The 26,622-nt window shown below is 41.3% G+C and overlaps 1 protein-coding gene across 4 annotated transcripts; it reads right to left on the reverse strand.

Annotated features, from left to right (window-relative positions):
* Positions 1-1,748: 1,748 nt before the first annotated feature.
* LOC120028683 (phosphatidylinositol-binding clathrin assembly protein-like) lies at positions 1,749-26,208 on the reverse strand. Of its 4 annotated transcripts, XM_038973906.1 has the most exons (21): positions 25,725-26,208; positions 15,349-15,491; positions 14,977-15,052; positions 14,699-14,816; positions 14,193-14,286; positions 13,803-13,914; positions 13,470-13,576; positions 13,231-13,272; positions 11,508-11,593; positions 11,055-11,178; positions 10,703-10,836; positions 10,320-10,420; positions 7,430-7,525; positions 6,527-6,631; positions 6,334-6,447; positions 6,081-6,111; positions 5,856-5,955; positions 5,601-5,663; positions 4,219-4,326; positions 3,680-3,784; positions 1,749-3,184 (listed from the first exon to the last, which is right to left on the reverse strand). In XM_038973906.1, the coding sequence occupies exons 1-20, from the start codon at positions 25,852-25,854 to the stop codon at positions 3,692-3,694; spliced, it is 1,977 nt and encodes a 658-aa protein (XP_038829834.1). In that variant the 5' UTR covers positions 25,855-26,208; the 3' UTR covers positions 1,749-3,184; positions 3,680-3,691. The 4 variants fall into 4 exon arrangements, with proteins under 4 accessions (XP_038829834.1, XP_038829835.1, XP_038829837.1 ...); XM_038973907.1 differs by lacking the exon at positions 1,749-3,184 and having other exon boundaries at positions 14,699-14,801; XM_038973909.1 differs by lacking the exons at positions 1,749-3,184; positions 7,430-7,525 and having other exon boundaries at positions 14,699-14,801.
* Positions 26,209-26,622: the final 414 nt, after the last annotated feature.

The raw sequence follows: 26,622 nt of genomic DNA on the forward strand, positions 1-26,622 counted from the left end.
GCTAAAAAGCATACAGCTAAAAAGCATACAGCTAAAAAGTTGTCAGATAAAAAGATACATGAATATGGAAGACACATAATGCATGCTACCTCTGTCCTGTCTCAGTGATTTGGACATTGATGTTAGCTATTCACATTATAGTTTAATGTAAGACATTTTGTAATGTCATATTGTGGGTGTGAACGGTCTATAAATCAGAGGTAGGCTTTTTTAAATTTTATATATAGTAGCAGACAACAGTGATAACTTTTAAAAGGAAATGTTTTGTGCAATGTGATGTTTTTGCCTACTTAATCTGTCTCATAACTAAGTTAGGGTAATTGGATAATTAAATTGCATAGACTCATGTCTTCTCAGAAAGAGACGCCCTAAAGCTCTTTAAAATAAGTTTACATTTGTTGTATATAGGACAACAATGAGATTAGCCTTATAAAGAAAAATATTTTATCATTATTATTTATATATTTTTTAATGTACACCTGCACATGCCCACGACATGAAAAACACCACCAAAAAGTAGCCTAAATAAAGAATACACAGCAAAGTTCTCTGAAGTCTAAATTCATTGTATGATATTTTCTGTCTAGCCTTAGGACATTTGAGGCAGCTTGTAATCATATTCGTTCACAAGTGTTGCCTTCTGAACTGTGAGGATTGACAGCGAATAAAAAGCCTGTGTAATGTTAAGAACAAATGTCATTGTGGGTAAGGCTTCACAACGCCCTCATGTTTTCCTCATAAAACGTTCAAATCTGAAAGAACAGTAGGTTGATATCTTATTTTGTAACTTTTTTGTAGACAAATACAGACCAACCAAAAAATAGTAAGTAAAAAGTTTTACCTTGTTTTGGAAGCTACCTCTGTAGAGAAATTCGGACATCCACTGGAGGGAGGTGGGTCAGACTCAGGGGAGGTATGCGCTTCACTCAAACGGGTTAAGTGCCCATAATGACTGCTGGTCACTGTTCAATGTCAACGGCCAACTTTGATAGCAGCCTATAATGTAGCAACTTCAAGTGTATGATGAGCTAAAATCATTGAAAAGACAGCTGTCCCAACAAAACGAGTGTTAAAGTTTTTTCATACGGGTATCTAGGCTAACGTAATGTAATCGTACTACAATCTTATTACAGTGCCAATGCCACAATGGGAATAAGTAAAATTGTGTAAAATGTACACGAGGTGCTAATTTATTAGCCGTGCCATCTGGCATATTCCCTGCCAATTGTGACATTCTTAACTTCAAGATCCAACCCACAAAGTCATGATGATTGTTGCGATAATAGCGGTGAGTATGTTTGTCAAGGAGGAGTGTAGACCTGAGGCTTGTTGGACAGGTGTTTAAACAGGCTGGCGTGAAAAAATGCAAACGTGAATGTTGATAAAAACAACACTGTAAATAGTCTCCAAGTGATTGCATACATGCTGTTGGAGTAAAGTAGATTTTATCCAAATGCAGTATACACATATACAGTAAGCTACATTACTGTATAATAACCACAGGTTTGTAGTATAGAAATTGGACAAAGGGTGGCAGTCTTGTTCAGATAAAGTATACAAGTATACAATACGTTTTGTGGAGAGGCTCCATGAAATCTCCTACAAAGGAAGCTGAGGACATAAAATATTAAAATACAGGAGAAAGGCAAAAAGTCATCCAAAAGCTAAGAGAATCCACATATATACTAACCATAGTGCCAAAGATGCCATCACTGTTGCAATATTCACCAACACATTTGAATAAAATGTTTAAGAACATCACTTTGTGGAAGCTGCTCTTTATTTGAAAAAGAAAAAAACTCAGTTAATGTCTGCTACACGTTCTAATTACATAAACAAAATATAATCTGCGCAGGACAAATGCAGAAAATATCCTGAATCAAACTTAGATAGAGTTAAATTTTGATTGAATTGCTTTCATATTTCATACATCTTTCACTTCCCTCTCCGTTGAACAGTCAGTTTTATATACACAGAGCACCGATCAACAGTGCCCCTCTCTCACCCTGTTCCACTGGATCTTTATACAACTAATTTACATCAAAACTGTAACCCTTGTTTCGTATCTGCAACACCCAGACACACTCTCCTCTCGTCTGGCTCCCAGGGAGTCAGAGCTGAGGAGCTGTTGCGGGTAGCGTGTAAAGATGCGTGCAATATAAAAGCAATTCTTTCACATTCAGAGTAAAGGCAGCCATTTAAATGGTCAGTGAGTCGATGGCATGCCAAGCTTAAAGCAAAATGGATCCCACCCCAGTGTGATGCTTCAGAAACGTGGATGAAGTGTTTTTCAACTAGACAGAAAAGTTGTTCCATTGCAAAAAACTCTAGGCACAGAATTGACTATATAGATTACTGACTCATACCGGAACCCCCTACTCCGCTTGTACAGGGGAAATCATGAGATTTGAGCTAGTAAGAATTGTTCTTAACACAAAACTTGGAGAACATTTAGTGCTCTATCATTGCATTTATATGTGTATTTTATATAATATCTATTTTCTTTACCTCTCCAATGAAACAATCCAACATCCATGTTTAATGCTGAAGCACTCCCACAGGTGTTCAATGTACTATAGATTTTTCCCCCAGTCTTAAAACCAAATAATAAATAAATAAAACACACAAGGAATGTCTACTGTAAACACAGTAAAAAAGACAAACTAAAACAGGTGTAAACGTCATTAGCATCACTACTCAGTGACAGTTAAATAACTAGGAAATGGATGACTGATGATCGGATCAAGAGAGGGAAGGATTCCTCTTTCTTCATGTCCCCCCTCCCCCTCGATTAGAACACCAAGCTGTTATATCCAACCACAGTAGTATTTCCAAGTACATTAGATATCAAAGTCTCTCAGCACCCATAGCTATCTTTACAGATTATAAAATGGCGGTGGATTCCCTATAGGTTTATTTCATTTTTTTTTTACAGCAGCATCACTTGAGGTCTTGGACAAATGACAGAATAATGGGTGGTGAATTCTCTTCTTCCCAGCGTCATTTGGACATGGTTTCCATGGTTTTCCTCCAGTCGTTGCACTGTTCGTTGTGTTCTTGACATGTCTGTATTTGGGGGGAGGGGGTGAACATTTCTGTGAAGAGTTAGACTGGCAACGAGGACAAAGCTTTGCTGCTAAGTGCTTCATCTTCTGAGAGACACTTCGTATTACATGAACTGCATCTGTGGGTGGAAATCATCATACGAGGATTGATTAGACCAGAGTTTTACCAGCTCACTCATGGTGGTGCTGAAATGGTAAACTGAATAAATGCAATGAAAAGGCATCACAATGTCCTCAGAGCAAAAGCAACTGTCACAATGGCAACCTATTGGCTGAAAACTACAATACTATATCTGAAGTCATGGCATGGGGGGAAAACGCATATCAGCAAAGACGTAATGGCTACCGTGTCTGTGGAAAGTGTAAAACAAAGTAAAAAATGCTGAAATGCATCTGCTGATTGTTTTAGCGAGCAAGACACAAACCAATTAAATCAGGCCCATATAAAGTGCAAGAGATATAGCCAGAGGAAATAAACAGCAGTGGTTGATCAGATGGAAGAAGCAGTGAGTTTTCAAATGAAGGAAGAGTAATGAAGAGAAAAAAAAGAGAAGCATGAGTGTAAAGCCGCGCTGTGCATGCATGTACATCCGCAAGCACAGAGCATGCTGTACCTAAGAGACGCTCTACAAGAAATCCTTGAGAGAGAGCTGTGCAAATGGGTCCTGTCCAGGGGCTCTGAGAGGACTCTGGCTGGAAGGACTAGAGGCTGCAGAGGGCTATTACAGGGAGAGGGAGAAACACATGGAGAGGAGAGGTCAGAGAGAGCGAGAGTGTGAGTGAGAGGGAGGGATCAGATCAAGTGAAAGACAGGTTACACCAAGGGGGGTAAAATTGCGGACTCTTGAGGAAAGGGATGACAGACAGATTTTGTCCCTCTCCTCCTGAGAGGTAAGAGTAAACTAGAACACTGTTGTTATCACAGGGGATAGTACACACACACACACACACACACACACACACACACACACACACACACACACACACACACACACACACACACACACACACACACACACACACACACACACACACACACACACACATACACATACACAGCTAATGTAACTATGCACAGCACTGAATACACCTGGACACTGAACTCACGTGCATGGTACACACACACACAACTGATTATTATACAAACACACACCTGGGCGCTGGATACAGAGCTGAAGGGGTTGGGCGGCCTCATGACGGGCTGGTTGTACATCATGTTGGGTTGGTTCATCATACCCATAGAGCCAAGCTGTTGGGGTGGCTAAAGACAATAGCATAGAGAAACATCAAGCATAAGAGACACGCTACAGTAGATTGCATAGCACAGAAGCATGTATAGCACTTATTACTGTTATTCTTATTCGCTATTACCTCTCAGTGCTATCTCTGCTGTATGGCTATTACCAGTCAGTGCTATCTCTGCTGTATGGCTATTACCTCTCAGGGCTATCTCTGCTGTATGGCTATTACCTGTCAGTGCCATCTCTACTGTATGGCTATTATCTGTCAGTGCCATCTCTGCTGTATGGCTATTACTTCTCAGGGCTAGCTATACTTTCCGCCTATTCCCTCCGTAAATAATAATACATGTTATTTAGCGGACACCTTTACAAATACTTAAGGACATCTCACATTAAAAGTAGGCCTACATAAAATCAAGTGCATCAAGAGGTGTGTTTTGAGGATTTTTTTTAAAAAATGACATTACTGTCTGTATGTCTTATGTGTGTGTGTGTGGGGGGGAGGGGGGGGGGGAAGGAGACCAGCAGAGGAGCAATACTAGCTACTGCATGGCTATGTCCCTTAGAGCTAGCTAATGCATGGCTACGTCCCTCAGTGCTAGCTACTGCATGGCTACGTCCCTCAGTGCTAGCTAATGCATGGCTACGTCCCTTAGTGCTAGCTAATGCATGGCTACTTCCCTTAGTGCTAGCTAATGCATGGCTATGTCCCTTAGTGCTAGCTAATGCATGGCTACGTCCCTTAGTGCTAGCTAATGCATGGCTACGTCCCTTAGTGCTAGCTAATGCATGGCTACGTCCCTTAGTGCTAGCTAATGCATGGCTACGTCCCTTAGTGCTAGCTAATGCATGGCTACGTCCCTTAGTGCTAGCTAATGCATGGCTACGTCCCTTAGTGCTAGCTAATGCATGGCTACGTCCCTTAGTGCTAGCTAATGCATGGCTACGTCCCTTAGTGCTAGCTAATGCATGGCTACGTCCCGTAGTGCTAGCTAATGCATGGCTACGTCCCTTAGTGCTAGCTAATGCATGGCTACGTCCCTTAGTGCTAGCTAATGCATGGCTACGTCCCTTAGTGCTAGCTAATGCATGGCTACGTCCCTTAGTGCTAGCTAATGCATGGCTACGTCCCTTAGTGCTAGCTAATGCATGGCTACGTCCCTTAGTGCTAGCTAATGCATGGCTACGTCCCTTAGTGCTAGCTAATGTATGGCTACGTCCCTTAGTGCTAGCTAATGTATGGCTACGTCCCTTAGGGGTAATGGAGCCAGACATCCAGCTGACAGATACTGACCATGCCATATCCTCCCATCATGCCTGTGGGTGTTGTTGCAGGGTAGGCCATGACTGGGGGGGTCTGTGGAGATACAAACACACAAATGATGACGCAACATCTTCTCCCACAGAGAATACAGCAGACCAATGTCAAGTCAAGAACTTCTTAACATTGTTTGTTTGAAACCAACACTCGAGTGATACATTAGCTAAAACACTCATCACAGGCAGATAAGAGCACCAGTACTTAAGAGGCCAGTGTAGTGTGTATTACCATGGAGACGGGGTTCCAGGTGGTGTTTGGGGCTGCTTTGGGCTGCCAGTTGCTACCGCCAGTCAGCCTCTTCTCCCCAGGCTGGCTCCAGTGGATGTCACTGTAGATTAAGACAGCTAATATTAGCACTGGCTCCTAACTGCTGCTGGCTATACAAAACAGTTCTTCATCTAGCACTGACCACAGCACGTTGAAGAGACTGAACAGCATGAACAGCTCACTTACTTTTTCGTTGTGCCATTTCCAATCCCGAGATCTATAAGAGGATAGTAATATAAATGTGATATACACATCCAGAAACAGTTAATTCTGCTGCCATAGCTGTGCGGTCTAACCTAGGAGTATATAAAATAAAATATAAATAGACACCATGATTCACTCAGGCAAAGATGGGTGTTGATCTCTCTTAAATTCATAGTTTTCTGTTCTGGGCATTTAACCTGAATGAAATATCCTAGCATGACGTTGTGACACCTACTTCCCACCAGGTTGGCCAGGGAGGAGTCCAGGTCATCTCCTACCAGTTTGTCTGACAGCTGATTGATTGAGCACAGGGCCTGATTGGAGCCAACCATGGTGGGTTTCAGGATGTCTAAGGAGGACAGAGAGGTGTACATTGGTTGGATGTGAAACACCATGTGTATCAAACAGTATAATAGTCAACACCTCACCATCAGATTCCATGTTGTTAGCACCGGAAGCTTTGGCTCCAAAGACTGACTCGAAGTCCACTTGGAGTGCTCCTGGGGGAGGGGCCTGTGTTGCTGTGGAGTACCCTGTAAAGAGGTCAGAGGGGAGGCTGCTCAGAACACAGCAGGTGCAATGATGGAGAAGTATTATTCCATTGGTGTCAAAGTCACAGCTGCTAAATAGTTACAGAAAGTCACCTGACAGAAAATGGTGGTCTCCTTCTAAATGGCTAGTAGAACTACTCTACCTCTGAATAGACCTGCTACAGTAGAGCTACAGCTTCTCTAGTACTCTACCTCTGAATAGACCTGCTACAGTAGAGCTACAGGTTCTCTAGTACTCTACCTCTGAATAGACCTGCTACAGTAGAGCTACAGGTTCTCTAGTACTCTACCTCTGAATAGACCTGCTACAGTAGAGCTACAGGTTCTCTAGTACTCTACCTCTGAATAGACCTGCTACAGTAGAGCTACAGGTTCTCTAGTACTCTACCTCTAAATAGACCTGCTACAGTAGAGCTACAGGTTCTCTAGTACTCTACCTCTGAATAGACCTGCTACAGTAGAGCTACAGGTTCTCTAGTACTCTACCTCTGAATAGACCTGCTACAGTAGAGCTACAGCTTCTCTAGTACTCTACCTCTGAATAGACCTGCTACAGTAGAGCTACAGGTTCTCTAGTACTCTACCTCTGAATAGACCTGCTACAGTAGAGCTACAGCTTCTCTAGTACTCTACCTCTGAATAGACCTGCTACAGTAGAGCTACAGCTTCTCTAGTACTCTACCTCTGAATAGACCTGCTACAGTAGAGCTACAGCTTCTCTAGTACTCTACCTCTGAATAGACCTGCTACAGTAGAGCTACAGGTTCTCTAGTACTCTACCTCTGAATTGACCTGCTACAGTAGAGGGCTCAGTGGGGTAGGGAGCCTGGTGTGGAAGGTGCTGGGCCATGGCCACTGGACCACTACAGAAGGAGTCTGACAACGCCAAAGGATGAGCAGGAAGAAGAAGAGAGCAATGGAAGGCATTTCAAGGCACGGCAGGCAAGGCAAAGTGACAGTACAGACAAAAAGGAGACAGTGTCCCTAATTCTAACAAAAACTAAAACTAACAAAATCAAAACAGGAACTGCAGAGTACAAGGATATAAAAATATCCTATTGACACTAAAGTCATCTAAATCACCAGACTACCCTAACCATAGGGTTATTATGGGGCCACTAAACACATTACATGGGTTGAGGGGTCTATGTTTGCCTATGGGCTCAGGAAACATAGGCTGGGATGGTGAGCCATCGTAGTACCTGAGATGGAGTGTTCTATCCGCACTGTGCGTTTGTAATTGGTTGAAACGGACGAGTTTGTGTCAGTAAAGGGATTATAACGATCTAGAGAATCAAAAATAATATTAGTAAGGGAAACAGATTTAAACTTAGCAGTTTAAGAGGATACTACAAGAGAAAATAATCAAATTATTGGTTTGTAATATCAGAATCTAGAAGCAATGGCCTATTTGAATAAATTATGAAACAATATATATCAGCAGCAGGAAAACCATAATTTGAACATAACCACTTAGTCAGAATAATCTTGGACATGGGTTTACTAGACACTAAAATGTGTGATAAAGCCTCATATTAGACTGAACTGGCATGGGAGCCTATCAAAAGAACATAACCAGTAACTCCATCGTCACAGTGTTAGCTTGTGGTTCAAACCTTAGCTTCCATTATAGGACTGTGCTACAATACAAATATGGCAAGTGGAGGCTTTGCATTTCGAGGTACACAACAAACACTTAACTTTAGACAGCCATGAGATCATTTACAGTGCATTCAGAAAGTATTCAGATCCCTTGACTTTCACATTTTGTTACGTTACAGCCTTATTCTAAAATTGATTAAATACAATTTTTCCTCATCAATCTATACACAATACCACATAATGACAACATGAAAACAGGTTTTAGAAATTTCAGCAAATGTATTAAAACACCGAAATACCTTATTTACAAAAGTATTCAGACTCTTTGCTATGACACTCGAAATTAAGCTCAGGTGCATCCTGTTTCCATTGATCATCCTTGAGATGTTTCTGCAACTTGGAGTCCACCTGTGGTAAATTCAATTGATTGGACATGATTTGGAATGGCACATACCTGTCTATATAAGGTCACAGTGCATGTCAGAGCAAAAACCAAGCCATGAGGTCGAAGGAATTGTCCATAGAGCTCCGAGACGGGATTGTGTCGAGGCACAGATCTGGGGAAGGGTACCAAAACATTTCTGCAGCATTGAAGGTCCCCAAGAACACAGTGGCCTCCATCATTCTTAAAAATGGAAGAAGTTTGGAACCACCAAGACTCTTCCCAGAGCTGGCCGCCTGGCCAACTGAGCATTCAGGGGAGAAGGGCCTTGGTCAGGGAGGTGACCAAGAACCTAATGGTCAATCTGACAGAGCTCAAGAGTTCTTCTGTGGAGATGGGAGAACATTCTAGAAGTTCAACCATCTCTACAACACTCCACCAATCAGGCTTTTATGGTAGAGTGGCCAGAGAAGCCACTCCTCAGTAAAAAAGGCACACAACAGCCTGCTTGGAGTTTGCCAAAAGGCTCCTAAAGGACCAAGATTGAACTCTTTGGCCTGAATGCCAAGCTTCACGTCTGGAGGAAACCTGGCACCATCCCTATGGTGAAGCATGGTGGTGGCAGCATCATGCTGTGGGGATGTTTTTCAGTGGCAGGGACTGGGAGACTAGTCAGGATTGAGGGAAAGCTGAACGGAGTAAAGTACAGAGAGATCCTTGATAAAAACCTTTTCCAGAGCGCTCATGACCTCAGAATTGAGCGAAGATTCACCTTCCAACAGGACAACGACCCTAAGCACACAGCCAAGACAACACAGGAGTGGCTTCGGGAAAAGTCTCTAAATGTCCTTGAATGGCCCAGCCTGAGCCCGGACCCGATCAAACATCTCTGGAGATACCTGAAAATAGCTGTGCAGCGATGCTCCCCATCCAACCAGACAGAGCTTGAGAGGATCTGCAGAGAAGAATGGGAGAAACTCCCCAAATACAGGTGTGCCAAGTGTCACACCCAAGAAGACTCGAGGCTGTAATTGCTGCCAAAGGTGCTTCAACAAAGTACTGAGTAAAGGGTCTGAATACTTATGTAAAATGTGAGTTTTTTTTTAAATTATTATACATTTGCAAAAAAATCTAAAAACCTGTTTTTGCTTTCTCATTATGGGGTATTGTGTGCAGATTGATGGGGTGAACAATTTAATCCATTGTAGAATAAGGATGTAACATAACAAAATGTGGAAAAAGTCAAGGGGTCTGAATACTTTCCCAATGCACTGTACATGTAGACAGAAGTAACAGTTATGAGAGACTTCCTTCAAATTCCCACAGACACAGGAAGGATATTTCAGGAGGAACAAAGAGCATCTTTACCACTAAACATTTCATGACCAGACGTCCTAGAGGAATAGCTAACACCGTCGGAGGACACGACAGGTAAGTTAGCGGCTGCATCGACAACGACTTTTGACAGGAAAGGGTTAAGGTTTGGCATGGAGTCATCTCCAGCTTCAGCAGAGGTAAAAGGATCTAGGCAGGCAGAGGAGAGAAAGAAAGACGAGATACAGAAGAGAAGAACAGGAGGACATCAGAGTCAGACACAACAGGAAGAGAGGGAGAGCACGCAGAACAGAACATGGTAGAAGATAGTAGACAATAGAGTGGTCCTGTGGTGGTAGCTGTTTCTCCTACCTGCCCATGCTGTGGCCACAGGAAGCCCTGTAGAACTGGCCTGCATTGAAGGGTTAAACGTCTGCTGAATGTCAAACAGGTCACTCTCCATCTTCAGAGCACTGAGGAGAGAAGACAGCAGTGATGGGATACCTGAATCCACACTGGGACATGTAGCTAAACATAAGCATTACCAGATACACACGGAAGTACTGAGGTAGAGGTTCCCCCTAACCACAGATCTAGAATCAGAGCACTCTAAATCCTAACCTTAACCACTAGGAAAATAAAGAAATATCTGACCCTGTATCAGTGGTTAGCAGCAATTTATACATAATCCACGCTGACCTCTCTGGTCAACCACATGAGTGGGTAAGCTTCACAGGTCGTAGGTGAACATTTACCCATTGGAGCAGCTGGGTGTGGAGAAAAGGTCGATGGCTGGGGCTGTGCTGATAGTGACCCCAGTGGTGGAGACAGGAGACGTGTCTGTGGTGGCAAAGGAAGGCCTCTTCGAGAGCTCCTTCAGCCTCTGTTCCTGGGTGGAAAGAGTCCAAGTCAAATACAGTAGGCGATGATTGTAGTTATGCATGTGGGCCATACTGGATCCACCAAACAAGGCTTTGAATTGTTCAAATCATTGCCTGCATACTGCAACATATCACTGTCCTTCACATGTAGATGGGACAGGCAACATGAAACCATGTCCATTCTAATCATTTTGGTGTTGTGATCCACACGTCATGACGGCTGTACCTTCAGTGCTTTGAGACGAGCCTGTTCCTCCTCCAGAGCAGCCTGCTTCTCCCGCTCGTCTACTTTAGTAAAAGACATCCCTGTACTGGCCAGCGAGGACACTGCGTTGGATAGAGTACTGGCCCTGAAACAACAGTAAGCACCTTTAGGCAGAATACTACAGCAACCCTGGCTGAAAACATCAATAACAATTACCATGAATAATAATTAAAGCAATCTTGGCTTAACAGCTTGTGCACAAAGCAAATCAGTTATTATAGTGGCAGCCGCTTCTAGGCTACCTGCAGGGGGAATAGTGGACTCAGTGCCAAAGACACTCCAGTGTGAGACATAGGATACGTCCCAAATGGCACCCTGTTTCCTATGCACTACTTTTGACCAAGGTCTGTTCAAATGTAGTGCACTATGTAGGGAATAAGGTGCCATTTGGGATGTAGCCCATCCTTTACATACCTGCTGGCAGCGGTGGAGTCTTTGACTTTCTTCCCCTCTAGTGAGGCCAGGTGCTGCTCCAGAGCTTCCAGAAGGCTACTGGGAGCCTGTTGTAATGGAGAACAGCAGTTAGTAAAGGCCAGGGTTGAAAACATGCAGCTACACTATACTATATGAACACAACCATCTAAGGCAGTGGTGGGCAACCTAGTTCATCTAATGTACTGTACATACACTAGCTATATGACTTGAGTGTTTCCTGACAACTTTTCAGAAAACGTTCAGCTGGTCATGTTACGTGGTGAGAAAAACTCAGGTCCCTAACTATACTGTCCCATATACCACTATACCTTAGTTACTGGATTCTAGCACTTTTTACATTTTATTTAACCTTTATTTAACAAGGCAAGTCAGTTAAGAACAAATTCTTATTTACAATTACAGCCTACCAAAAGGCAAAAGGCCTCCTGCGGGGACGGGGGCCTGGGATTAAAAAATACTAATAAATACAATATAAATATAGGACAAAATACTTTACTGGGAAGTGTTTAGCTCCTCACTAAGGGACAAACACTAACCCGAGACACTACAGAAATACATTGATGGACAAGCAGAAACCCAAAGGACTGTGGGTAGCCCACCACCAGTCAATGGTTGTATGCGTTTCAGCTAAAAGCTCCATTGGATGAGTGATATTGAAATGTATGTGGATGACACACCACAGCACTTTCAACATCATACAGTATGTGGTGTTGAATTTGCAATGCCTAAGCACACCTGGGCAGCCATGTTGGATGGGCATGTACATTTAATGTGACAAAGAGACCTTTGTGTTTTATAGGAGTGAAGCAAATTGTACACAATGTCAATCAGACACAGAGTTAGAGTAGAGGCATGCAAAGACAACACCAAAGCAAGTCACAGACACAGAAGAAGAGTGAGATGAGAATACTTACACAAACTGTGAACTAAAGGTGGAAAGATAAGGGGAAATACAGAATATAAAGGTGGTGATGGTCAGAGATAAATAACTATAATGTATTTGAAGGGTATAACACTGTTACAGGTGCCTCATAAAAAATGTATTAGGGGACATAACACACAATTAGTGCACTTGTACTTTCAAGGAAAAGTATGATCCTTGGTCGAGGAGGGATTTTTCTTAGAAATACTGTAATATAACCAGTGCCACTGCAAAGACTGACTGTAGCGCAACAGGTGTGGGGGGCCATCTATTCAATTTGCTGTACAGTGTGAAATCAGAAGTACTGTAAGATACACAGTCAGTTTGGACTTAACAGCTTAACACCTTTATTTACTGTAGATAGAGGCTAATCAAGAAGAAGAAAAATGAGAAGAAAAATAAGGCAACAATTGGCAACATGCACTGGAGGACTTCATGCACTGAGCAGTGCCTTATCTCTGGGAGACAGTTGTGCAGGGTGGAGTAAATATAGTGCGGTGGGGCAACAGAGCTGATTAAATAAGAGGAGTTAATACTGAGAGAGACACATACAAAGAGAATACAGAATGAGAGAAGAAAATAGGAAGTGACAGCGAGAAATAAGGGAGAGAAACTGAGAGCGAGAGAGAGATGGAGACAGAGTAGTAATCCAACTGTAGAGACAAATGGATAGAGTAAGTTTGGTGTGTAGGCTTTTTGTTCAGAGTGTGTCTAATACGTTTTACCAGTAAATCCCTCATATTGCAAGGCTCATTCAGGGAGTTGAGTGTAAGTCCTTACCTGGGAAAGGTCTGGAATGTCTCCTCGATCAATCCCCACCTGCTGTCAAACGAGAATATGTGCAAACTTATAGTGGTGCCTCTAAATTAAAACTTATTTTCTACCACTACCTAATTTCTGCCACCACAATTTTCTCACAAAAATGGAAATATATCCGAGGATGTTCCCTTCAATTAATGGTATTGAATGAATGAATGAATGAATAGCATCAAACTCAAAGCAGGTGAAGAAGAAATCACCTCTGCCACTTTAAGGAACTCTGAGATTCGGGTCATTCGGGTCAGGAACTTCTTGTAGATATCCAGGCCCTCTTTACACTGGGTTTTCTTCATGTCAAAGTACTTCTCTGTGGTAAAATAAAAATAAAAAACAGCAGGCATTAACTCTGAAAGTCTGTAGACACACTAGGGATAAATGCTGTAGAGAATCCAGTCTCCATTAGTAAAATGTAGTACTGTACATATCAAAAGATCTACAGTACAATGATCTACAAAGCATCTCCAGACTAAACATTTTAAAAGAGTATTGATCAGAAACTAGCGAAGAAAATACAGTTGGAGTTGAGGTTTTACCCAGCAGGTTGATGATGCCTTCGTTATATGCAGCAAAAAGCCTAATGGAATCTTTGAAGAGGAGCATGAACCCTGCATTGATCACTCCGTTTGTGAGCTCATTGGCATTAACCTGAAGGAGACACATCATTCAGTTTCACATAAGCCATAAGTTGCCCTTTTAACACACAATAATGACTTTGGCTTCGCTGACAAACAATTAAAGAGCAGGTCAGTGTGGAGGAATGTGTCCATCTCTGGTTTCAGCCTGTATCTATCTCTGGTTTCAGCACTGTCCATTCAGTAATCAGAATGCCTGACAATCTGTTAGCCCCAGGAACCTTCTAATATTACAGTACATATTACAGGACCTGAGCAGCACAGTTTTGGGGAGGTTGACCTCAGACTCACATTGAAGTCGAGGAGGGCGTCCATCTGGTTTTGTATGATAGGGATGGTCTTCAGTAGCTTCTCTGTATTCATGGTCCTCATCACCCCATCCACCCTGTTGAGATGTGTGTGTAGTGTTAGATAGGTGTTAGAAGCACAAAGGACAGAGAGGGAGGGAATAACCGCAGCCAGTCAATTTCTACTGCATGTTAACAAATCGTTCCCAGAGTTACAGAAATACCCCTGTGATTACTTCATGGGATATAAAAAGCGTTGAACATTTTGAAAAAAATGACATTCTGTCGTTAAACTGACAGGAATCTTATTCTCTTCTAAACTAAATATTTGAGCTGTCATAAATATTTTAATTATTTTTACACCTGCGGGCAGCTCTGCAAGGGGAAAGTGTTTCTTGTAAGAAATAGTTTGAGCCTTTATAACTCCATAGACATACATTCAGGTAAGGAGAGGGTCAGTCAAAAACAAACATACCACTTTCTTTTGTTGATATGTTGGGAATTTCTTACCCTCGCTTTACTTTAGTGAAGTCAAAGGCAACCTGTCTGTATGACACAGCCTTCTCATTCAGATATCGACTGTACCTCCGGATAAATGTGGACATATCGTAGCCTGGGAGAGAGAGACCTGAGAAGTGATATAAATCTTACATTTGTCATGAAAACCTACATGAGAATCATGCTATAGTCATTCATAAGTTATATTGTTTCAGCTTATAAGTATTTGTCACTAATAGTTAAGGATGAGCTTGAAAACAGCAGTTGAGAGCCAAGTACTCATACTTTACCTTGTAAACCACTTTTGTCCAAAAAATTACTGAGGTTGAATAATGTGTTCCTTGAAGCCAAGTACTGGACAAAACGCTGTATCAAAGAAAAAGAGGGGTATCAACACGTGTTCTTAATTTCCATTGATCTACAGAAATAGAATAGGACCGGCGCACCAGAGTAATTTCCAGATTCTTATAAAAATATTGATTATGATATAAACCTAGAAATTCCATGGTTAGCAATTGATTGTCTTAATGTCTGAACTGAAAACTTCAACACTATAGCATTGCTATTATAGAAATAATATATATTACAGACAATAATGTAATGAGTGGTGAATGTAGCCATAGACAATACTGTAGAGAGTGGTGATTGTAAGCTCAGCTCACCTCATTGCCGTAGACCATGAGGTGGTGTGTGGCGATGAGCGACTTGAAGACCACCACCCAGCTCGTGCTGGTGGTCCTCTCAAACAGTGAGTCAGCCAGCTGGGGAATGTTCACGTTCATCTCATTGGTGCAATGGATCAGGTCTAAGGATGAGACAAACAGACAGAGAGAGACATGTTAGCGATAGCTCGATGTCTACGAAGACCATGGATAATTGATGTCAAGTAGTAACAGTAGTGGCCAGTAGAGGTTAAAACAACTTTGGATACAAGGCCTTTCCCCTATGAGGGAGTTGAATTTTGGGTTCAAGTCAGTTGATAGTCTATGAAAGACAATGTTTTTAAATCTGTGCAAACAGAGACACGGGCACTCTCCCCTTAACTAAAATCTCATTCAATTAGCTTTAATTCAAGGTCTTGCTAATTGCCTAACTATACTCAAGCCACTTAATTACTATGCTACGGTACTACAGGCTGCCTCTCTCTTTTAAGTTTTTTGCCATGGCAATTCCTCAAGAGGGTCTACTGAAGTTCAATAGATGAAAGCCTGATGAATATGTCACCATCTTTAAATCAAACAATATATTTTTGGTCAAATATCTTAAGTAACTACTAGTTGCTCCTTCCGCCACCAGTTCTCTCCACTCGTCTATAGCCTCAGTTGGCCTAAAGCTCTACTCTAATGAGCCCCATGAACCAGTACAAGTCAGCTACTAGGCTAAGTTCCTTTCAAGCTTATTTTCTCTTCACAACATAACATTTTTTAAGAAGAAAATGGATTTTCAACCGTTTGTGTAAGTTTTCTATTTGAGGCCTGGGTCTTTTCTTGGGCACACAGACAAGACAATCTTATCAGCTCTTAACCAACCATGCTATAAACTACAGGACTGTTTTGCTATCACAGACTGGAATATGTTCCGGGATTCTTCCAATGGCATTGAGGAGTACACCACATAAGACAATGGCTTTATCAATAAGTGCATCGAGGACGTCGTCCCCACAGTGACTGTACGTACATACCCCAACCAAAAGCCATGGATTACAGGCAACATTCGCACTGAGCTAAAGAACAGAGGTGCCGTTTTCAAGGAGCGGGACTCTAACCCAGAAGCTTATAAGAAATCCCGCTATGCCCTCTGACAAACCATCAAACAGGCAAAGCGTCAGTACAGGACTAAGATCGAATCGTACTACAGCGGTTCTGACGCTCATCAGACGTGGCAGGGCTTACAAACTATTACAGACTACAAAGGGAAGCACACCATTATCCCAGAAACCCTAGACCCACTCCAACTTGCATAACGCACCAACAGATCCACAGATGATGCAATCTCTATTGCACTATACACTGTCCTTTCACACTTGGACAAAAGGAACACCAATGTGAGAATGCTATTCATTGACTACAGCTCAGCATTCAACACCATATTGCCCTCAAAGCGCATCACTAAGCTAAGGACCCTGGGACTAAACACCTCCCTCTGCAGCTGGATCCTGGACTTCCTGACGGGCCGCTCCCAGGTGATAAGGGTAGGTAACAACATCCGCCACGCTGATTCTCAACATGGGGGCCCCTCAGGGGTGCGTGCTCCGTCCCCTCCTGTACTCCATGTTCATTCATGACTGCACAGCCAGGCACAACTCCAAACACCATCATTAAGTTTGCTGATGACACAACAGTGGTAGGCCTGATCACCAACAATGAGACCACCTATAGGGAGGTCAGAGACCTGACCGTGTGGTGCAAGGACAACAACCTGTCCCTCAACGTAATCAAGACAGATGATTGTGGACTACAGGAAAAGGAGGACCGAGCACGCCCCCATTCTCATCGACAGGGCCAACAAACTAACATGGTTCAAGAGCTATTCCCCCTCAGGAGACTGAAAAGATTTGGCATGGGTCCTCAGATCCTCAACGAGTTTTACAGCTGCACCATCGAGAGCATCCTGACGAGTTGTGTCACTGCCTGGTATGGCAACTGCTCGGCCTCCGATCGCAAGGCACTACAGAGGGTAGTGCATACGGCCCAGTACGTCAATGGGGCCAAGCTTCCTGCCATCCAGGACCTTTATACCAGGCGGTGTCAGAGGAAGGCCCTAAAAATTGTCAAAGACTCCAGCCACCCTAGTCATAGACTGTTCTCTCTGCTACCACACGGCAAGCGGTACCGGAACGCCAAGCCTACCCCTAAGCCAAAAGACTCCTGAACACCTAATCAAATGGCTACCCAGGCTATTTGCATTGCCCGCCCCCCTCTACTGTATGTTATTATCTATGCATAGTCACTTTAATAACTCTACCTACATGTACATATTATCTCAATTACCTCGACACCGGTGCCCCTGAACATTGACTCTGTACTGGTACCTCCTGTATATACAGTAGCCCCGCTATTGTTATTTACTGCTGCTCTTTAATTATGTTACTTTTATCGCTTACTTTTTTTTTGGGGGGGGGGGGTATTTTCTTAACTGCATTGTTGGTTAAGGGATTGTAAGTAATCATTTTCCTGTAAGGTCTACACATGTGACAAATAACATTTGATTTGAAAACTACTACGTCAAAATTGGTCTATTGGACTTATTGGTCTCTGTTGCTTCCGACAATACACATTTAGAAAACATTAAAACATTTCAGTCTCATTCCTCCGCATATAGTAACTCATGTCATACTACTGAATGCGCTCATGCATCGAGCCAACCGTAATATTGCACACCTGATTCTAATAATTTGCTGGTTGATAAGCTGAACCAGGTTAGTCAAAACTGGGGTCGGAGCGAAAACCTACAGAAGGGTAGCTCTCCAGAAACATGGTTAGAGAATTCATGTAGAGCAGGGCTCTCCAACCCTGTTCCTGAAGAGCTACCCTCCAACTTCAGTTGTAACTAACCTGATTAAATCTATCAACCAGCTAATTATTAGAATCAGGTGCGCTAAATTAGGGTTGGAGTGAAACCCTACAGGACAGTAGTTCTCCAGGAACAGGGTTGGAGCCCTGATGTAGAGAATGGGGGATGCCAGTCAAACCTGTGCTTACCCATTCTCATTCAGAGTCAGACTGAGTGATGAACAGATAGTCAGTCTAATAACCAGGCCTGGCTTTCTGGCCTATATTCTCATGTTTTCAGGAGTAAGTAGGACAGTATAACCTTCCAGAGCAGCAGTTAGCATGGCTAGCTGATTATTCAAGGAAACTTGGGAGGGACAACTTTCACTCATAATGTTAGATCAAGACTCCTGTACCTCAGGAGAGTACTGTAGGCCTAAACTCAACTAACAGGTGTGAAACAACAGGCTGGCTGAATCAATTCACAACTTTAGCATAGATAGTCCATAGGATTAAAAAGTGATTAAAAGTGGACACTTTCAGATTAAGTGACCAGTGATCACCTTGGTTTCACACAGATTTCCAGTAGTTCCAAAAACCAATGTCTCCCAAAATAATTTAGGAAATTAAATAAAGTATGTAGCTAGCCTACTACATGCTTTAGTTGGGGTCTGAACCAGCAACCTCCACGCCATTATACCTGTGTCATGCAATATGCTCCCATAATCACGATGAAAATGACATTTGAACGGTAACCTATTATGCATAACCTGCTTGCAGAAGAGATATAACATGCATTAAATTGAAACACATATACTGAAGAAAAATATAAAACATGTAAAGTGTTGGTCCCATGTTTCTTGAGCCGAAAAAAAAAATCCCAGACATTTTCCATATGCACAAAAAGCTTGTTTCTCTCAAATTTAGTGCACAAATTTGTTTACATCCCTGTTAGTGAGCATTTCTCCATTGCCAAGATAATCCATCTACCTGACAGGTGTGGCATATTAAGAAGCATTTTCATTACACAGGTGCACCTTTTGCTGGGGCAAAAAAAGGCCACTTTAAAATGTGCAGTTCTGTCACACAACACAATGCCACAGATGTCTTAAGTTGAGGAAGCATGCAAATTGGCATGCTGACTGCAGGAATGTCAAACAGAGCTGTTGCCAAATAATTTAATGTTCATTTCTCTACCATAACCCGCCTTCAATGTCGTTTTAGAGAATTTGGCAGTATGTCCAACCGGCCTCAGAACCGCAGACCACGTTTAACCACGCCAGCCCAGGACCTCCACATCCAGCTTCTTCACCTGCGGGATTGTCTGAGACCAGCCACCTGGACAGCTGATGAAACTGAGGAGTATTTCTGTCTGTAATAAAGCCTTGGGAGGAAAAACTCATTCTGATTCGCTGGGCTTCGCTCCCCAATGGGTGGGCCTGGCTCCCAAGTGGGTGGGCCTATTCCCTCCCAGACCCACGCATGGTTGCACCACTTCCCAATCATGTGAAATCCATAGATAAAGGGCCTAACACATTTATTTCATTTGACTGATTTCCTTAAATTAACCATAACTCAGTAAAATTGTAGCGTTCATATTTTTGTTCAGTATATAATTAAATGTATTAAAGTGAGGGTGAATTAAATAGAGAGGTCCTTCGTTGCATTCACTGATACTTTTGCATCTTTGTGACGAATAGCGTTTCTGAGGATGATCACACCGATTAAAAAAGGTTTGACGCTAACATCAAGTTATTTATTTTTTAACATACAGTGCCTTCGGAAAGTGTGCCTTACTTAAATCATACAATGTGATTTTCTGGATTTTTGTTTTAGATTCCGTCTCTCACAGTTGAAGTGCACCTATGATAAAAAATTACAGACCTCTACATGCTGTGTAAGTAGGAAAACCTGCAAAATCGGCAGTGTATTAAATACTTGTTCTCCCCACTGTATATATACATTAGTACCAGTCAAAAGTTTGGACACACCTACTCATTCAAGTTTATTTTTATTTTTACTATGCTCTACATTGTAGAATAGTGAAGATATCAAAACTATGAAATAACATATGGAATCATATAGTAACCCTCCCCAAAAAACAAAAAAGTTAAACAAATCAAAATATATTTATATTTGAGATTAGAGATCGACCGATTAAATCGGAATGGCCGATTAATTAGGGCCGATTTCAAGTTTTCATTACAAACGGTAATCGGTATTTTTGGACACCGATTTGCCGATTTAAAAAAATAATATTTATTTATTTATTTATCTTTAAAAAATTACACCTTTATTTAACTAGGCAAGTCAGTTAAGAACAAATTCTTATTTTCAATGACGGCCTAGGAACGGTGGGTTAACTGCCTTGTTCAGGGGCAGAACAGATTTTTACCTTGTCAGCTCGGGGATTCATTTTTGCAACCTTCCGGTTATTAGTCCAACGCTCTAACCATCAATTCCCGAGATTAGGCTGGTGTAACCGATGTGAAATGGATAGCTAGTTAGCAGGGCGCGCGCTAATAGCTTTTCAATCGGTGACGTCACTCGCTCTGAGACTTGGAGTAGTTGTTCCCCTTGCTCTGCAAGGGCTGCGGCTTTTGTGGAGTGATGGGTAACGCTGCTTCGAGGGTGGCTGTTGTCGATGTGTTCCTGGTTGGAGCCCAGGTAGGAGCGAGGAGAGGGACGGATGCTATACTGTTACACTGGCAATACTAAAGTGTCTATAAGAACATAAAATAGTCAAAGGTATATGAAATACAAATGGTATAGAGAGAAATAGTCCTATAATTCCTATAATAACTACAACCTAAAACTTCTTACCTGGGAATATTAAAGACTCATGTTAAAAGGAACCACCAGCTTTCATATGTTCTCATGTTCTGAGCAAGGAACTTAAACGTCAGCTTTCTTACATGGCACATATTGCACTTTTACTTTCTTCTCCAACACTTTGTTTTTGCATTATTTAAACCAAATTGAACATGTTTCATTATTTATTTGAGGCTAAATTGATTTTATTAATGTATTATATTAAGTTAAAATAAGTGTTCATTCAGTATTGTTGTAATTGTCATTATTACAAATAAATAAAAACATTTTTATTTATTTATTTATAAAATCGGGCGATTAATTGGTATCGGCTTTTTTTGGTCCTCCAATAATCAGTATCGGTGTTGAGAAATCATAAATCGGTCGACCTCTATTTGAGATTCTTCAAAGTTGCCACCCTTTACACACACTTGGCATTCTCTCAACCAGCTTCATAAGGCAGTCACCTGGAATGCATTTAAATTAACAGGTGGGCCTTGTTAAAAGTTAATTTGTGGAATTTCTTAATGTGTTTGAGCCAATCAGTTGTGTTGTGACAAGGTAGAGGTGGTATACAGAAGATAACCCTATTTGGTAAAAGACCAAGCCCATATTATGGTAGAAACAGCTTGAATAAGCAAAGAAAAACGACAGTCCATCATTACTTTAAGACATGAAGGTCAGTCAATCCGGAAAATGTTCTCTGCTGCAGAAGATAAGTTTATTAGAGTTACCTGCACCTCAGATTACAGGCCAAATAAATGCTTCAGTGTTCAAGTAACAGACACATCTCAACATCAACTGTTCATAGGCCTTCATGGTTGAATTTCTGCAAAGAAACCACTACTAAAGGACACAAATAAGAAGAGACTTGCTTGGGCCAAGAAACACGAGCAATGGACATGAGACCGGTGGAAATCTGTCGTTTGGTCTGATGAGTCCAAATTTGAGATTTTTGGTTCCAACCGCCGTGTCTTTGTGAGACGCAGAGTAGGTGAACGGATGATCTCAGCATGTATGGTTCCCACCGTGAAGCATGGAGGAGGTGGTGTGATGGTGCTTTGCTGGTGACACTGTGATTTATTTAGAATTCAAAGGCACACTTAACCAGCATGGCTAGCACAGCATTCTGCAATATGATATGTTGCTCAGTTGTGCACCAGGGCCTCCCACTCCTCTTTCTATTCTGGTTAGAGTCAGTTTGCGCTGTTCTGTGAAGGGAGTAGTACACAGTGTTGTATGAGATCTTCAGTTTCTTGTCAATTTCTCACATGGAATAGTCTTCATTTCTCAGAACAAGAATAGACTGACGAGTTTCAGAAGAAAGCTCTTTGTTTCTGGCCATTTGGAGCCTGAAATCGAACCCACAAATGCTGATGCTCTAGATACTCAACTAGTCTAAAGAAGGACTGTTTTATTGTTTCTTTAAATCAGCACAACAGTTTTCACATGTGCTAACATAATTGCAAAAGGGTTTTCTAATAATCAATTAGCCTTTTAAAATGATAAACTTGGATTAGCTAACAACGTGCCATTGGAACACAGGAGTGATGGTTGCTGATAATGGCCCTCTGTACGCCTATGTAGATAAATATATATTTTTTTAATCTGCCGTTTTCAGCTACAATAGTCATTTACAACATTAACAATATCTACACTGTATTTGATCAATTTGATGTTATTTTAAATGGACAAAAATGTTTTGCTTTTCTTTCAAAAACAAGGAAAAACAAGTGACCCCAAACTTTTGAATGGTAGTGTATATATATATAGCAGTCTGATGGATGCCTCGTCTGATTAAGCAGGCTGTAATTTACAATTAATTGGTATATACAGCCTGAAACTAATGCCTGCGAAAATTTGTAAATGTTCCTTACAAGCCAGAATGTTGAATACAATTACATTCACCAGTTGTCTGTGTGGTTTGTCCTTCAGCTGCTCAAAATTTGTGACAAAGTATATACCAATTAATTGTGTATTACAGCCTGATTAAATCAGACTACTGGAGTCCAGAGGAAAATCCTTGTGCCTGGCCCTGACTGCTATAAAGAGCTCTCTGTACCAAATAACTCTTACTCCACTAGCAAGTTACCAGGCAGCTCTGCTACACAGACAGCCAAACCATTCACAGAAGTGCAAGTGCAAACACAGCTTTGGCTAGGACTATAGTTGGCTTCTTGACTTCTGATTTTCTGATTGAGCAAATATTGCAAAGGGATAGGCCTACCAACCAATATTGAGAAAACAATTCTAAAATGATTTGAGTGTACTACACTTGATTATAAAAAATAAATAAACATTTTAAAAACACCCACAATCATGAATTGATTATTGATAAAACTCTACTAGTCCATTTGAATTTCAATTATGCATAACACTCCATTGCAATGAAAGGGCATCCTGACACATTCTATTTCCCTTTCCTGTGAGCAATTGCTACACTTTTGTAACTAGAGACAAGGTGAGTGAGACAGACCATACAATAGTTGGAAGTGACATACACCCCTTGACTTTTCCAACATTGTTGTGTTAAATGGATTTAAAATTCATTAAATTGAGATTGTGTCACTGGCCTACACACAATACCCCATAATGTAATTATGTTCTTAGAAATGTTTACAAATTAATTAAAAATTAAAAGCTGAAATGTCTTGAGTCAATAAGTATTCAACCCCTTTGTTATGGCAAGCCTAGAGTTCAAGAGTAAAAAAAAGTCACATAATAAGTTGCATGGACTCACTCTGTGTGCAATATGTGTTTAACATGATTTTTGAATGACTACCTCCTCTCTGTACCCAACACATACAGATAATTATAAGGTTCCTCAGTCGAGCAGTGAATTTCAAACAGATTCAACCACAAAGACCAGGGAGGTTTTCCAATGCCTCGCAAAGGGCACCTATTGGTAGATAGGTAATAAATAAAAAATTAAAGACATTGAATATCCATTTGAGCATGAAGTTATTAAATTACACTTTGGATGGTGTATCAATACACCCAGTCACTACAAAAATACTGGCGTCCTTTCTAACTCAGTTGCCGGAGTGTAAGGAAACCGCTCAGGGATTTCACCATGAGGCCAATCGTGATTTTAAAATAGTTAGAGTTTAATGCAGGGTTTCCCCTAATATGAAATTGATTGATGAATTACGGTCACTAATTAGTAAGAAACTCCCCTCACCTGGTTGTCTGTCATAATTGAAAGGACAAAACAAAAACCAGCAGACACTTGGCCCTCCATGGAATGAGTTTGACACCCCTGTACTAAAGTAAAACTGCCAAACAATGTGGCAAAGAAATGTACTTTACAAGCATTTCGCTACACCCGCAATAACATCTGCTAAACACGTATATGTGACAAAAAATGTTATTTGATATGTCCTGAATACAAAGGTTATGTTTGGGGCAAATCCAACATAAGAGTACCACTCTTTATATTTTCAAGCATAGTGGTGGCTGCACAATGTTATGGGTATGCTATTCATTGGCAAGGACTGGGGAGTTTATTTTAAGCACAGGCAAAATCCTATAGGAAAACCTGGTTCAGTCTGGTTTCCAACAGACACTGAGGGTAAAACATTAACCTTTCAGCAGGAAAATATCCTAAAACACAAGGCCAAATATACACTGGTGTTGCTTACCAAGACGACATTGAATGTTCCTGATTGGCTTAGTTACAGTTTTGACTTACATCTGCTTGAAAATCTACAGCAAGAAATTTAAATCTCTGTCTAGCAATGATCAACAACAAACTTGACAGAGCTTGAAGATCTTTTTAAATAATGTGCAAATATTGTACAATCCAGGTGTGCAAAGCTCTTAGAGACTTACCCAGAAAGACTCACAGCTGTAATTGCAGCAAAAGGTGATTCTAACATGTATTGACTCAGAGGTGTGAATACTTATGTAAATTGGATATCTGCATTACATTTTCAATACATTTGAAAAAATATATATATTGGGTATTATGTGTAGATGGGAGAGAAAAAAAAATATTTAATCAATTTAGAATTCAGGCTGTCACACAACAAAATGTGGAATAAGTCAAGAAGTATGAATACTTTCAAAAAGGCACTGTACATGTGCGGCCCCCAGCAGTGACACACACCTAGTAGTGATGATAATGTAGGCTACACCTTACATATGAGACAAAGCATTCTACTCTGAAAAATGAACAAGGTAGTTTCCACAGCTGAGCTGTTCAAATGTGGTTGTTCTTCTTATGGTAAATAGATCAAATAGGTCTACTGAATTTACTCCCTGGAACATATATTTTGGGGGGCATTTTTGTATAGCCAAAACGTTAATGTACTGTACATGGAGAACTTGTCAATAAATTGTAAGATAAGATACACTATGACTGATAATTACATGATAACTGTTTAGGTCAGGGAGGGCAGCCTAAAGCGATGCAGAATGAATGAAACCACTTAACAGACGGCTAGAAAGCTAGCTATGTGTGACAGTGATGATGAGTAGGCCTACACTGAAATGATCAAAATCTGATATTACTGTTAACGTCCAGGTAAATAATGTTACGAGCGGTCTCATTGTATGCTCTTGTTTTGCTAAAATGTATGCTTGATACATTTTGACAGGAGCTAACATAGCAATAACATTAGCCTATCCACTCAGGCTTCAGGCCTTGTCGGCATCGCCATAACTCACGAGAAGCAGACCTCCGACTGGTTTTAATGAATGACACATCAGAAACTCTAGATAATTTCGATACTTACAATCCAAATGTTTCTTTTTCGGACCCATTATTTCATGTGTGGTGGCCTTGCATACTGTTTTCGACACAGCAGATCCAGTTACACTGTGCTGGGCTGCAGTTATCCTGTCAGTAATGCTCTGCCCCGACATCTTCGTTTATTGATGCAACAAAGAATTTGAAAAATCACAATGTCTATAAAGTTCCAAATGAATTTTAATTATATAATCTCCACGGTCGACACCTCCAGTCCACCACCTATTTAAAAATAAAGAAAAGGGAAAAACTGAAAGAAAAAGACAGGGCGACGAGGCAGAAGAAAAATTATACAACAAAATTCAAACGTATCCAAAGCTTGATTATTTCAGTCCAGTGTTGATCCGAAAAACGCCTTTGATCAAATTGATTTCATAAATAAAGATGCGGTGGTACATTTGGTAGGCTGACTCATTCTCTGCCTATCTCTCATCCCGATCTGTCGCTCACTGGATCCCTGTGTGCCTTCGTATCGCCACTCCTACTGGGTTTAAAGGACTAGAAGCATTCAGGGAAATGGCGGGCCTGCTCTGTTCTCAGAAAGGTTAGAATGTATGACGTTTACACGGAGCATGCCGACCTGGAATCAGATTTGACATCATATTCCATCAAATGCTATTCTGTGCAGGTGTCCACAACTGATTGTGGTTTTGGTGGGAATGTAATATGCCAGACCAAAGCAGTTAGACCTTAATTTTCAGCAATAATATAATAATATTTTCCAAATCTCAAGGTAAACTGCTAAACAGGCATATGCCCACCGTTATTTATTTTTTGCAACACATTTGTCCAAGTCCCACTCCCTGCAGACTGCTATTGACTCGTTTGTGTTGATTAGGCCTAGGCTACACAGGCTCTGTAAGTGCATTCACACAGACAGCCAA

The sequence above is a fragment of the Salvelinus namaycush genome, chromosome 34 (assembly GCF_016432855.1).
Source record: "Salvelinus namaycush isolate Seneca chromosome 34, SaNama_1.0, whole genome shotgun sequence".
In the NCBI taxonomy this organism is placed as follows: Eukaryota; Metazoa; Chordata; class Actinopteri; order Salmoniformes; family Salmonidae; genus Salvelinus; species Salvelinus namaycush.